The sequence below is a fragment of the Microtus oregoni genome, unplaced genomic scaffold (genome assembly GCF_018167655.1).
Source record: "Microtus oregoni isolate MIOR12 unplaced genomic scaffold, Mior012 000046F_ref0000063, whole genome shotgun sequence".
In the NCBI taxonomy this organism is placed as follows: domain Eukaryota; kingdom Metazoa; phylum Chordata; class Mammalia; order Rodentia; family Cricetidae; genus Microtus; species Microtus oregoni.
This window is the reverse complement of record NW_024543220.1, coordinates 17,735,336-17,749,510: the sequence shown is the minus strand read 5'-3', so window position 1 is coordinate 17,749,510 and position 14,175 is coordinate 17,735,336. Positions and strand designations below refer to the sequence as shown.

Below are 14,175 nucleotides of genomic sequence, written 5' to 3'. Positions count from 1 at the left end.
ATTTGGGGATCAAACTCACATAAGAGTAGTGACTAGCCATATGTAGTCCTCTGTGTCCACTGGAAGCTGGGAACCAAACCCAGCAGAAAAAGGCTTTTCATCTGCGCTTTTAGTACCTCCGACCATGCCCCCAATGGGCTGGTATCTAAAAGGCTATTGGCTGAAAGAGTTCCCTTAACACATGTGGTCGCTGCCAGGTAGACAGAGTTACTGTGACTTCAATGAGTCATGTCTGCTCTCTCCTGTATTTCAATGTCTGAGGCCCCCATGGTAGAACTGGTCATCCAATAGCTGTGCAGAGAGGGTTGGCCTTCCTTCTATGGGGTGGCTGGGCATTCCCTCAGGTTGCTGGGAGCAGGAGGGGTGGGGGTTGTACCTGCAACATTTTCTTTTTGAGACAATAGCTCCCGTAGCCCAGGCTGGCCTCACTATATAGCCAAGGTTTGCCACAAACTCCTGATCCTTTTGCTTCCACATCCCAGAAGTGTGTCACTGCCTTGGGCTTGTGACTGGATTGCTCTTCTGGTGACCCCACCTCTTTCTAGACCCTTGTACCACTTCTGTGGCCAGGCCACATCTCCACAGCACCAGGAGACTGTCCTCAGCTCTGGTCTCACACATCCCTTCAACTTCAGGAAGCTTCTCATCTTACAGGCTGTGTGTTCCCGTCCATTCCCAACTGCCATCCCTAATATCTGATTCTGGCTCCTGCCTTCCCCACCTGGGTTTCCAGCTGTCCCGATCTGCATCTCAGCAGCAACCTCCCGCATGCGCCCTTCACGTCAGCTGCATAGCACCCTCTGTCCGCCATGCACCCTGTTGGCAAGACCCCCACCTACAGACCTCTAGGTGTCGTCCCCCTCCCTCATACCTTTCCCTTTATCCCTGCCCATCCTTATTCTCCAGGATAAAAACCTGCTCTTGGTCCATGACCCCGTGTCTACCTGTTTCTCTTTCCAGAGTCTAAAAACTAGAAAATGAAAAATTGCAGAAATAAACAATGAAGGCTTTTAATATTATTTTGATTATGGCACATTGTTGTAGCTGTTCATGTTTATACAGTTAATCGTCTGTGTCTAGCTTCCTTGGAGGTGGCTGGGGGGCTGGAGGACCCTCAGGCTGGTGCTCAGCCTCGTCCAAGGCTTCAGGCACCTGCTGTCCTGGCTCTAGTGTTTCCCTGCGCTGCTTGTTGCCATCAGATTGGCTGCGCTTCTTTCTGCTCTGACTATGGCCAAGTCTCTCACTGGCAATAGGTGTGTGGCAAGGGTCCCATACACTTGGTCACTCTTCTGAAGTGACCCCAGTGGGTCACTGAGACTCAGTGGGAGGTGGCTTGTCTGTTCCTTGCTGGGCTAGGGGCAACATCCTTCTTGGTTGCTCTTCTTCAGAACAGGCACAGCCAGCCGAAGATCCCAGGTACCCACAGCCATCCTTCGTGCCCTGAACCTGGCTTTGCTGCCCTGTTTCCATCAGGCTCAACTTCAGGTTAACCCTCAGCCGGAAGGGTCTGTGGCCATGGGTTCTATGCTCTCAGACAATGCCCTAGTTAAGGTGAAGAGACAGGGCTATCAGCGCTGGGACCTAATGATAGCCTGTGGCTCCTACTGGGTAGTTTTCCTGGGAAGTGGTTAGGGTACCATGGAGCCAAGGCTTGAAGGACAGGACCAAAGGTGTCAGAGCGTCCCCACAGCAGGTGGCTTGTCGTCTTGCTCACCCCAGACTCCTTGACCCTGAGTACTCTGTCATTCCCGACCCACCTCTGACACCTACTTCATGGTTTGGGTACAGAATGTCCCCACAAGTTCACGTGTTGAACTCCACAACGCTGTTTGGGGAGGTGGACCAAACATTAGGTAGCTGGCCTTATTGGAGGAAGTAGGCCATTGGGGGTTGGCCTTTCTAGGTTCTTCCCACCCCTCCTCCTCTCTGTTTCCTGTCAGCCATGAGGGGAGCGGTCTTGGCTCCATGCTTGGGTTGTATGGTGTTCTGTCTTATGGCAGACTCAGAATATCTCAGGGCGAGAGCTGGACCTTTTGAAGCCATGAGTCAAGAGTCCTTACCCCTCAGCAATCTATGCCTGGTATTTGTCTCAGCAATAAGCAACACCATTGGCTGCATCACACACTCCATCTGCCATGCACCCTGTTGGCCTGTGTGTCTGCTGTCTTTTTCTGGAAGTCCCTGGTCTTTATACTCCACACATGGCCTCATGTCATCTCATCAAGCACGAGCTTCGGAGGTGAACCGACTGGTTGGCTCCTCTACAGCTGTGTGATGGACAGCCCACACACATTGATTCACTCTGCTGCAGACGGATATTTGAATAATTTCCTGTCATCTGTTAGGGGTTGAGTGGACACTGCTCTAGATGGACGGATGTTCTCGTTTCCCGCAGGATGATGCCTGGGGCTGGGATGGCAGAGTTCCAGGCTCACCCTGTCATTAACAACTCTGGAAGGAAAGAACCTCATAGCAGACAGGATTCTGCTGGCTGTCACTCCAAGAGTCACTAGACAGGGGAGGCCCTGCATTTTGGATGTCAGCCTGCAGAGGTGGGAGTAGCAATCAGAGGTCACAGAGAGTCTCTTCCTGTCCTGCTTCTGTACCAGCCCCATGGCCATCAGAGTACCAAAGAGGGACAGACATATGTTGGGGGGTGTCCCCCAGTGAAGTTGAGCCTTACCTGTTGGCCACTCAACACCCACAGCAGGATGTATCTATCATGGCCTTTTTGGGACCTCTTATCTATGGCCACATGAATTCGCATCCCCAGGAAAGTGGAGAGGCTGTGTTATTTGGTGTCTGGTGCTGGGATGTCCCTGGTGGTTATCTCAGGTGGTCTTCTGAGTGAGGGAAGGGAGATGGCTCCCTGACCACAGGTGGCCTGTGGGTAAGGACCTGAGACTGGTGGCACAGCTGGTGGGGATGGTAGCTCCCGGGGCCACAGTCCACCATAGTGGGGATGATGTAGTCCTGGGGACACAGTCCATCACAGTGGGGATGATGTAGTCCTGGGGCCACAGTCCACCATAGTGGGGATGATGTAGTCCTGGGGACACAGTCCATCACAGTGGAGATGGTGTAGTCCTGGGGACACAGTCCATCATAGTGGAGATGATGTAGTCCTGGGGACACAGTCCATCACAGTGGGGATGGTGTAGTCCTGGGGACACAGTCCATCATAGTGGAGATGGTGTAGTCCTGGGGACACAGTCCACCATAGTGGGGATGATGTAGTCCTGGGGACACAGTCCATCACAGTGGAGATGGTGTAGTCCTGGGGACACAGTCCATCACAGTGGGGATGATGTACTTCCTGGGGACACAGTCTATCATAGTGGGGCTGTTGTAGTCCTAGGGACACAGTCTATCATGATGTAGTCCTGAGGACACAGTCCATCAGAGTGGGGATGGTGCAGTCCTGGGGACACAGTCCATCACAGTGGAGATGGTGTAGTCCTGGGGACACAGTCCATCACAGTGGAGATGGTGTAGTCCTGGGGACACAGTCCATCACAGTGGAGATGGTGTAGTCCTGGGGACATAGTCCATCACAGTGGGGATGATGTACTTCCTGGGGACACAGTCTATCATAGTGGGGCTGTTGTAGTCCTAGGGACACAGTCTATCATGATGTAGTCCTGAGGACACAGTCCATCAGAGTGGGGATGGTGCAGTCCTGGGGACACAGTCCATCGTAATGGGGATGGTGCAGTGGCAGGAGCAATAGGCAATTGGTTAGGTTCATCTGCAGAGAGAGAGAGAGAGAGATGCAGGGGCTCAGCTTGCTTTCTTCTTTTTATCCAGTCCAGGACCACAGTCCATAGAATGGCACCACCCATATTTAGGGTGGGTATTCCCACCTCAGTCAACCTAATTTAGAAATAGAAATTTCCCTCACAGTCATGGTGTTTTAGTCACTGTTCTACGCTGTGAAGAGACACCACAGCCAAGGCAACTTATAAAAGAAGGCATTTTACTGGTGGCTTGCTTACTGTTTCAGAGGGCAAGTCCATGACCATCATGACGGGGATGGGGGACGAGGTGGGGCAAGGCAGGCAGACATGGTGCTAGAATAATAGCTGAGAGCTTGTATCTCACTTCCCCAAGATTGGGCCTGACTTTGACTTTCGGAAACCTCAAAGCCTACCTCCAGCAACACACCTCCTCCAACAAGGCCACACCTCCTAATCCTTCCCAAACAGTTCCACCTCCTGGTGACAGAGCATTCAAATATATGAATCTGGAGGCATGTGGCTAGTCCTCTGTGGCCAAGGCAAAGCATAGAAGTAACTAGAGGAGTAGAGAAGCAGGCTATGGGGGACAGTACCCCAGATGAGGACAGGGGGTCAGCATCTGGGCTTCTGGCCTGAGAAGGGGACACCACATACACTGATAGATTGTTTCCAAGGTGATGCTAGATCTTGCCAGCTGGCAACATTAGTCCTCACACCCATACCCAGCATCCACTCGTGTGGTCTCTGCGCTTGGACAGGGTGGGATGTTGGGTCTGGCACACAGGACAGTAAAGAAGGACGTAGGGGGGAGCTGCTAAGAAGGGCTGCAGGGAACGTGTTGAAATCCAAGAGGGCTGGATTGATTGACAGGAGGCTCCCAGAAGACTGCAGGAGGCTGGCATTCTTGGGACCTCTCAGAGTCCGGGCAGGAGCTGGAGCCCTGGTTGAGATGTAGACCCTGGGGAAGTTAGAGCCGCAGAGAAAGCTGGAGGCAGGCTGAGCATTGCTGTAAAGGGTTGCCCCCCAGGGAAGACTGGGGGTGTGGCTTCCTGGTAGGAGGGTCATGCTCAAGGTGACCCCAGTGCTCAAGAGCAGCTGCAGGGCTGGGAAGGACAGGTATGGCTCAGGGGTCCATGGCTACCAGGTAGTCACTTTCCCCCCACATCCCTAGCTTCAGATACTAAGGAGCTACTCTGCGAAGAGCCAGTGTGTACCCTTGAGCTAGGTCCCACTTGCTGCATGAAGCCTGGCCCTTCGTGCCCAGCCACCCCATGCCACACACAAGACACCAGTCAGCAGGAGACAGCGGCAGATTTAAAGATTTATTTTTTATTTTAAGTATGTGTGCGTGCATGCATGCATATGTGTGTGTGTGCATGTGTGCGTGCGTGCGTGCGTGTGTGTGTGTGTGTGTGTGTGTGTGTGTGTAAATGAGCACAGGAGCCCACAGAAGCCAGAGGAGGGCAACAAATGTCATGCTGTGGAAAAGGAATTACAACTTACAATAGGCAGTTGTAAGTCACCCGTTGTGCACTGGGAACAGGACTCAGGTCCTTTGCAAAAGCATAAGCGCTCTTAATCACTGAACTCTCTCCCCAGGCCCAAAGGGCAAGCTGATCAGGACATATGCAATGAGAGCCCAGGGAAGGCAAGGACCGCTGGAGTGGGGACTAATCACGTGACGTGGGGCCTAAGGAGGCAGTGGGACTCCATCAAGGCACTTCCACCTTCCACTGGGGAAGGACTCGGGAACCAGCCATGCTCTGGATGGTCTTGGCTAATCTGTGGTCAAGCCTAGAGGGTGGGAATGGCTAGAGTAGTGCCAAAGCAGCCTATGCATGACAGTACCCCAGATGAGGACTCAGGCTCAGCAGCTGGACTTCTGGCCAGAGCAGAGGCCACAGCACGCTTGGCGGGAGCAGACAGGGCGGCAGATCAGGGACATGCTGGAGCAGGGCTTGCAGCAGCTGGGCTGGCAGGAGGAGGCACAACAGGAGCTGGGCACACAGCAGGCGGGTCTGCACACAGGGCGGCAGATCAGGGACATGCTGGAGCAGGGCTTGCAGCAGACAGGCACACAGCAGGATGGCTGGCAGCTAGACTGCTGGCAGCAGGAGGAAGATCCAGAGCAGATGGGTGTGCAGCAGACAGGCTTGCAGCAGACAGGCACACAGCAGGATGAGGGCTGGCAGCATGAGGAGGATCCAGAGCAGATGGGGGTACAGCAGATGGGTGTACAGCAGACAGGTTCACAACACAAAGGCTCGCAGCACAGAGGTTCACAGCAGGGCTGCTGGCAGGGAGAGGAGGTACAGCAAGAGGGCTCACAGCTAGACTGCTGGCAGCATGAAGAAGAATCAGCTTCACAGCAGACTGGCACACAACAGACAGGCTTGCAGCAGACAGGCACACAGCATGAAGGCTGGCAGCATGAGGGGGTACAGCAGCTGCTGCAGTCAGATTGGCAGCAGGGGCCGGATCCACAGCTCACTGGGGTGCAGATGAGGGTCAAGCAGGGAGCTGGGGCACAGCAGCTGGACTGGCAGCAGCTGGGGACACAGCAGCTGGGGGCGCAGCAGCTAGGGACACAGCAGCTGGGGGCACAGCAGCTGGGGGCACAGCAGCTGGGGACACAGCAGCTGGGGGCACAGCAGCTGGGCTGGCAGCAGCTGGGGGCACAGCAGCTGGGCTGGCAGCAGCTGGGGGCACAGCAGCTAGGCTCACAGCAGCTCTCTGGGCAGTCATCCACCTGCCAGGAGGAGTTGGTGCAAGCGTCAGAGCAGACGGACATGGTGGAGGCGGCCATGGTGGGTAGGCTGGGAGCTGGGAGTGTATGAGTGTGTTGTGTGAGTGTGTGTGAGTGGTGAGTGTGTGTGAGGTGCTCTGGGCTCTGGGCTTTTATCCCCCAGGTGTGTTTTGCTGCAGGAGGCTCTGCATCCTTCCCCTTCCTTGTTGTTCAGTCTGAAGGGTGCTCAGTCATAATCTCCTGTTGGGTTAGTTGCCCTAGGAATAGACCACACTGGAGGAAAAGCATGGCCTTCCTGGGCTGACCCTGTGCCCTCTACCTGTGGCCACCTGCCAGGGTGCTGGTGATGGCATTGAACACCAAGACTACTGGTTCTCCAGCCTGGTCCTCAGAGGGTGATCCAGCCTGCCTGTGACTGGGAGAGAAGTGATGGGCCCATCACAGAGTTGTCTTTCCTGCATCTGAGACCAGCACTGTGGCCAGGCCATCCGACCCACAGCCTCAGCATTCCAGTGCCCTCCATATCATCAGATGCCTGGGCTCGGAGGGCACTCACTGGGAGCCCCAGGTTCTCATGTCTCAGAATGCATATACAATAACACGGGGACAGAGCTCAGCAGTTCACAGGCCTGCCTGTGCCGAGTGGGGCTTCTATGCCACATAGTGTGGGTTTTCTGCCTCATATACCTGGTTAAGCCTCTCACACAAGCTCTGTCCCATCCCATGAACTTGTACACACAGCTTCACGTGTGACTGGTCTTATCAGCATCCAGGCCCAGAGATGTGTATGATAGCAATAGCCCCCGGAGCCCTCTGGATCTCTGACAGTGATCCTCAGTTTCATCTGGTCTCACCTGAGAACTCCCAGCCTCCCCTTTAACCTAGGTGGGGTTTTTCCTTTTTCTTTTTTTTTGTTGTTTTTTAAATATATCGATATTTTACTTTCATTTATGAAGGTATTAGATCCACTGGAACTGGAGTTACAGACAGTATGAGCTGCCATGTGGATGCTGGAATAGAACCCAGGTCCTCCGGAAGAGCAGTCAGTGCTCTTAACCTCTGAGGCATCTCTCCAGCTCCTTCACCTGGTTTTGAAGGACTCTGCATGGACCTTTCAAACCTCATTCCACTCCATTCCCCAGCCTCACCCTCAGCCTCTCTCTAGAGGTCAGAGATCAGGTACCGTCTCTTACACAGACAGCTAAAGACAACAACAGCAGAGGGCAGGGCTAGAAACACATTTGTGAAAATCAGAGCCATTACTGGGTGGCAGAGGCAGGAGGATCTCTGTGAGTCCGAGGCCCCCCTGGTCTGCAGAGTGAGTTCCAGGACAGCCAGAGCTACACAAAGGAACCCTGTCTGGAAACACCAAAAATAAATAAATAAAATAAATCAGAGCCATCGGGCTTCCAAACCTGGCCTCAGGGAGAACCATGGAGGTGTCCTGGCTGGCGTCTCATTGGAGCTGGCAAACATCATATTTCTGTATTTATCCTGTCACGGCTATGTTGAGGCTTTGGTCATTATGCTTTTCTCTTTTTGATCTATTTTGAGTTTGTCTTCGATGTGGCCTGACAGTGTAATGTCATCTTCAGCGTGCAACTCCTTGACCGTCCCAGGATGAAAGAGAGCACTCTTGGCTCCCTGCGTGCTCTGGCGCCATTGTGAGGAAGCAGGTGGTTCCGTGTAGTCTGCTGACCTACACACCCGTCATTGCACCAGCAGCACCGTTTTGACCCCAAGGTCCTTACTGTTGGTCACTGTGGTTTTTCTTGCCAAATGGCTTCGTCTATAACCTCCAGCGTGGTATGGCGTTGACGTGGCAGGAATGGACACTCTCACCTCATCCCTGCCTGGAAAGGGCTAGGGATGGGGCTTCATAGGTGTCCTGCCTTGCAGTGAGGGAGTTCTGTTAGATTTATTCTTTACTATGGAAGGGTGTTGGCTTTCCCTGAGCATCTTTTAGCATCATTGAGATGGCTGTGCAATCCCTCAGTCCCCTGCAATGTACTGCTATGTTTGGCTTCTCAGTTGAGTTTGCTTTGCATTTCTGACACTCAGCTGTGCCACACAAGCCTCTCCTCTGCTGCTGGGGTGGGTTTGATTATGTTTTGTGGGTCGGGAGCGGTGGTGGAAGAGGTCATAATTCTTTTCTAAGTTTACGGTCACTCATCTCTGAAGCTGTAGGCCCTGGGCTCTTCGTTCAGATGGTTTTTAATTAGTGACCATCTCAGGTCACTCCCCTTGGCCCTGGCCAGTTCATACATTTTAGATCCCAAGACACAGACACATGAAAATGAGAGGGATTGGGGAAGAGGCCCCTGGAATCGGTAACCACAGAGATTTGAGCAGCAAGCAGACTGCACATGCCGGAGAGTCAGAATTGGTAAGGAGATGGTGAGAGACATCAAACACCAATAGAGATCAATCTATAAGAACGCATGGTTGTCACCCTATAGACCTCAAGATAGATGAAGCTGAACGGGAAAGAACTCAACAGCTCTGGTACACAGACGACAGCTGGCAATGCCAGCCGGCCATTTTTAGTTAGTACATTTAAAAGAAGAAATAAAAGGAGAGGCAGGTAGAAGACGAGTCATGGCTCAGAGAGCGAGGCGTGCAGCCACACAGAACACACCAAGCAGCAGTGGCTCCCGCCACCCTGCAGCTCAGCTCACGCCTCAGGCCAAACAAAGTCTCAGTGAAACTTGAAATAGCTGAGATCATGTGAGGCACCATCTCTGACCAGGACAGGAAGAAAACAGAAATCAAAACAGAACTGGAGAGTTCACCTATCCATAGAAACAGAACACAGACTTGAACAGCGAAGGAGTCAGGGGAGAAGCTGGAAGGTACAAGAGGCAGATGGAAACAAAAACACAACAAATCCAAGCTGGGATGCGGCCAAAACAGCGCAAGAAGGAAACTTAGAGTCGGGAAGGAAGAGCCCAGACCAGTCATCCAGACTCACACCTCAGGGAACCAGGAAGAGGAAGTACAAATGGAACCCACAGGAAGTACAGGTGAGAGAGCAGGGACACTGAGACAGAAGACAGCAATGGGAAATGTGGCGACGGAGAAATAACTGGTCAGTGTTTAATCCAACTGAAGACAAAGGAGTTTTAAAGGAGTCAAACTACCCGTGGAAACAGGGTCATGGCTGCCAGTTTATGTCAACAAGATGGACTGGCAGAGAACCTGAACCGTGGCTGGTGACAAATGAGGGAACTTGGGTGTTGGGGGCAGATTCATGGATTTGGAGACCAGATGTTACAGACAGACCTCATTTCTTCCTGTGGCTTTGAATGCTGTTTTTGAGTCCCTTCTGTCATGAAAAAAACCCCAAAAAACAAAACAAAACAAAAAAACCCAAAAAAGCAATTATTGGAGAGCAGGTCTTTGAGCCATGGACTATGCAGACAGACCGTAATTTCTCCTTCCTCTTTTTCTTTTTCTTTTGTGTAATTGAGGGTTGAGCCTAGGCTCCTGCATGTACCCGGGAAGCATTCCATTACAGGATCAAGGCAGTTTCTTTATTCATTAACCAATAAAAGCCATACATAGACAGAAGGACCTCCCACACCAGTTGGTAATTTGTGGGGACTTGTTTTGTAGCTCTGATGTGGTCTGTTCCAGAGAAAGTTCCATGTGCTGAAGAAGAGAAAGTGTCTGGGGCAGCTGTTGGAACGCCCTGTGCCCTGAAGATGTCCGCCAGCACACACATCCTTTCCTCTGCTGTGCTGTTAGCTCAGGCATCCATTGACTTTTGCTGGCTCCACCCACTGCCAGGGATGCCTGTTGCATGGCACAGTGTCATTTTATCAGGTTCTATCTCACTTCCACTCAAATGAAGCTTGCTTTGTGAAGTTGGACAACCACCATTGGGTGCATATAGGTTAACAACCTTGTCTTCTTGATGAATTGACCCCTTGGTCATTATGCAGTTACATTTTGTCTCTTCTTTCTGCTCATATTAATTCTATTTTGTCAGAAATAGGCATAGACAGTCCTGCAGGTTTTCAAGTTCCATTTGCCCAGAAAGAAACTTTCATTTCTTCCTTTCACACTCTCTGCTTTTGTATCTTTCTGATGCTGTGAATTTCTTGTAGGCAGTGTGCTGTTGGATCTCTTTTTTCAATTCATTCAGCCGATCTGTCTTTTAATTAATACATTAAGACTGTTCACATTCAGAGTTCTTGATGAAGGTGTGGGCTTGCGCCTGCCATTTTGCTGCTTTTCTTCTAGTGGTTTTGTGTTCTTTGTTTCTTTTCTTCCTCTCTGATTCATCTTTGTCATTTGATAGTTTGCTGAATTGATAGTATTTGATTCTTTTCTATTTTTCTCCTGTGTTCTGAGGGAATTTAGACTTTCATATGCAACCCTGATGGTAGCTGTCTTCCTGTCATTTCAAGTGTAAGACTCTCTTGATCTCTCTTTGAAAGGTTGGTATCTTAGCGATGAAATCCATTCATTTTTGTTTATTGGGTAAGGTCTTTGCTGCTGCTTCTTTGATTCTGGGCTAATAATCTTGGTTGGCAGTTATTTCCTTCCAGGACTTCAATAAACCCTTTCACACTCTCTGGGATGCCAAATTTTGCTCAGAAGTCTGCAGTTGATCTGGGGTGGGGGGTGGTTACTGGCAAAGGAGACTTGGTGCTTCTCTCTTGCAGATTCTAAGAGCTTTTTGTCCTGCTGTTTGGCAGCCATATATAATATTGCTGTAGTAAGGGGTTTTTCCCGTCATGTCCATTTAAGGACCTTCTTCCCTTCCCTGGGTGTATCTTTCCTAAGATTTTTCCAGATGATATTATTGTGGTTTTTTTGTTTGTTTGTTTGCTTTGTGCTCAGAACTTTTCTCTCTTCCCCTTCAGGTACCAGTGATGGTGATTCTAATGATTGGTAGTGTCCAAAGATCTCCCATGCTCCTCCATTTCCCCCTTTATTTCTGTCTGAATGTGATATTTTGAAAGACCCATCTTCAAGCTCTGATGTACTTTGTTCTATTTGATGAAATCTGCCTGGGATCCTCGGACCCTGAGCTGTGGGCTGTGGCTGGAGCTGATGAAATCCCTTTAGCTGAGCTCCTACAATTGATACCATCTTTCTCGGCTGTGCACCTTGCAGGAGGCTGTGGTCAGCCTGTGACATGACCAAGGAACCTTGTAGATGACAGGAACTGTGCTGCCTTGTAGGTGACAGGAACTGTGCTGGCACCTAGATGAGGTATGAGTTCCACAGAGTGGCTGCCCTCAGTCCCAGAATTCTTGTAAAGCCACAGTGCTGAGTTTCTCCCAGGACAAGGACCCACTCTCCATTGCCCTCCATAGCATGACTTCCCTTGCCATGAAACCCTTTCAGTGGGTGTCTCAGAGTCACTCCATGGGCCCCAGAGATGGATCGCGCAGATCTAGACCCAGAAAAGGAGGAACCCTAACCCTAGTAACAGAGTGTGGAATAAGGGAGCTATGGGTTTGTGTAATGACTCCAAAACCCCCAGCTGGAGGTACGGGGGGAGGGTGGAAGGGGTTCAGGCTCCAGCATGAGGCCCCGGAGTGATAGTCACAACAGAAGTTGAGTGGGTCAGAGGAAGCTTTATTGAAGTAGGTCTACAATGGTACAACTGACCACAGAAGCAGGGTCATCCACAAAGGCAGGGATGGAAAGGGAGCAACCAGCACTCCTGGAACCTGCTGGAGGAGGAACACAATGGTCCTTCTAAGTGGTCTTCAAATGCTGTAAATCTTTCTTCTGTGCTGTGCCTGCATGAGTGCCAACCACAGACTGGTAGGGAGGTAGCTCCTGCTGCTTGCAGTGGGTCCTGGCTCTCAGCAGCTGGACTTCTGGCCTGAGGAGAGGCCACAGGAGGTCTGGCTGGAGCAGGCAGGACGGCAGATCAGGGACATGCTGGAGCAGGGCTTGCAGCAGCTGGGCTGGCAGGAGGAGGCACAGCAGGAGGAGCTGGGCACACAGCAGGCAGGTCTGCACACAGGGCGGCAGAGCAGGGACACGCTGGAGCAGGGCTTGCAGCAGACAGGCTTGCAGCAGACAGGCACACAGCAGGATGGCTGGCAGCATGAGGAGGATCCAGAGCAGATGGGTGTGCAGCAGACAGGCTTGCAGCACAGGGTCATGCAACAGGATGGCTGGCAAGGAGAACAGGTGCAGCAAGCTGGCTGGCAGCTAGACTGCTGGCAGCATGAGGAGCCAGAACAGATGGGTGTGCAGCAGACAGGCTTGCAGCAGACAGGCACACAGCAGGAAGATTGGCAGCAGGAGGGCTGGCAGCTAGACTGCTGGCAGCATGAGGAGGATCCAGAGCAGATGGGTGTACAGCAGACAGGCTTGCAGCAGACAGGCACACAGCAGGAAGATTGGCAGCATGAGGGTTCACAGGAGCTAGCACAGACAGATTGGCAGCAGGGACTGGACCCACAGCTCACTGGGGTGCAGATGAGGGTCAGGCAGGGGGATGGGGCACAGCAGCTGGGGACACAGCAGCTGGTCTGGCAGCAGCTAGGTTGGCAGCAGCTGGACTGGCAGCAGCTGGGGGCACAGCAGCTAGGCTCACAGCAGCTCTCTGGGCAGTCATCCACTTGCCAGGAGGAGTTGGTGCAAGCGTCAGAGCAGACGGACATGGTGGAGGCGGCCATGGTGAGGGTTGTGCTGGAAGTTGAGAGTGTTTTAGTGTGGGAGTGTGGGAGTGTGTGTGTGAGGTGCTGAGCCGCTGATCTTTTATCCTCCTCCAGCCTGTTTCCCCAGAGGCAGACGCACCTTTCTTCCTGTTGTGTGCATTGTAGGAAGTTCCTCTTCCTGACCAACCACAGCTTTGGACCTAGGTGGTCTGGGGAGCAGGGCTTGCTGGCAGCTCGAGGGCAAGAGATCCCTCTCTCAATTCAGAGAGTAGCTAGGTTGTAGCAGACTTGCCGTCAGCTTCTGTCCAGGTGGAGAGATTTTGAGAAGCTGAACCCAGTAGTGCAAAGATCCACCTTTGTCAGTGTGCAAGACGTCAGCCACTGGTGGAGGCCTGGTGGCCATACCCATCAGGGCCAGCTGGAGGCACCACCCTGTGCCAATGGTTGCTAGGGAGATGAAAAAGGAAGAGTCAGAGGAGAGTCATCATAAGATCTCATCAGAGGTCAGAGAGGCTGAGGCAGACAGGTCTCAAGGATGAGGCCAGCCCAGGCTACCTCATGAGACTCTGCCTCAAAACCTTAACAAAAACCAAGCAACAACAAAAACAAAACAAAACAAAACATCTCCTCCACCACCAGCAACAACAAGAAGCTCAGCAGAGACCAGTGTGTCTGTGAGCAACTGTCATCTCTGGTGTTTATTTCCTGATGTCAAATGACTCAGGTCAGAGAGCTCCGAGTGTCTGTGCCGAGCTGAGCACATCAGACCTGTTGTCACAGGGCCACACTGGCTGGCACACTGCCTGCCTCTCTTTGCTGATACTTGACAGTTTTCTAAGATGACTGGGTCATTTGCACCACTGGGGACATGGCCTGGGATGTGGCTCGGTGTATGTGTGTGTCTGACAGCATGTTCCAGAGGAGGCTCTGTCCATGACGGCCTTGCCTGAGATGGTCACCTGGTGTCACCAAGGGTGTTCATGATAAAGACTTTTGCAGTCTGAACTTGGAGGACTCTGCTGGTTTAAGTGAGGGTTGGGGACAGGACAGTCCCTGTCCT

General features: G+C 52.0%; 2 protein-coding genes across 16 annotated transcripts in view; one reads left to right on the top strand and one right to left on the bottom strand.

Annotated features, from left to right (window-relative positions):
* The window catches only part of Tspear (thrombospondin type laminin G domain and EAR repeats), a 157,455-nt gene that overhangs the window by 47,937 nt on the left and 95,343 nt on the right, over nt 1–14,175 (top strand). The window lies entirely within an intron of this gene.
* Nucleotides 5,605–13,133, bottom strand: LOC121435202 (keratin-associated protein 10-2-like). Of its 15 annotated transcripts, XM_041634315.1 has the most exons (7): nt 12,843–13,133; nt 12,735–12,773; nt 12,531–12,671; nt 9,162–9,163; nt 5,983–6,184; nt 5,809–5,889; nt 5,605–5,709 (listed from the first exon to the last, which is right to left on the bottom strand). In XM_041634315.1, the coding sequence occupies exons 1-7, from the start codon at nt 13,131–13,133 to the stop codon at nt 5,605–5,607; spliced, it is 861 nt and encodes a 286-aa protein (XP_041490249.1). The 15 variants fall into 15 exon arrangements, with proteins under 15 accessions (XP_041490249.1, XP_041490244.1, XP_041490251.1 ...); XM_041634310.1 differs by lacking the exons at nt 9,162–9,163; nt 12,531–12,671; nt 12,735–12,773; nt 12,843–13,133 and adding an exon at nt 6,318–6,543 and having other exon boundaries at nt 5,605–6,075; nt 6,148–6,257; XM_041634317.1 differs by lacking the exons at nt 9,162–9,163; nt 12,531–12,671; nt 12,735–12,773; nt 12,843–13,133 and adding an exon at nt 6,363–6,543 and having other exon boundaries at nt 5,605–6,075; nt 6,148–6,257.

Excerpts from the sequence above, each read along its gene's own strand:
- LOC121435202 (XM_041634315.1), bottom strand. The coding sequence starts at position 13,133 with ATGGCCGCCTCCACCATGTCCGTCTGCTCTGACGCTTGCACCAACTCC. Across the intron at positions 5,890-5,982 it reads AGCCTTTGTGTTGTGAACCT|CCTGTCTGCTGCACACCCAT; the intron begins GTCTGCTGTACA and ends GTCTGCTGCAAG. Across the intron at positions 5,710-5,808 it reads AGCCATCCTGCTGTGTGCCT|CCCAGCTGCTGCAAGCCCTG; the intron begins GTCTGCTGCAAG and ends TCCTCCTGCCAG.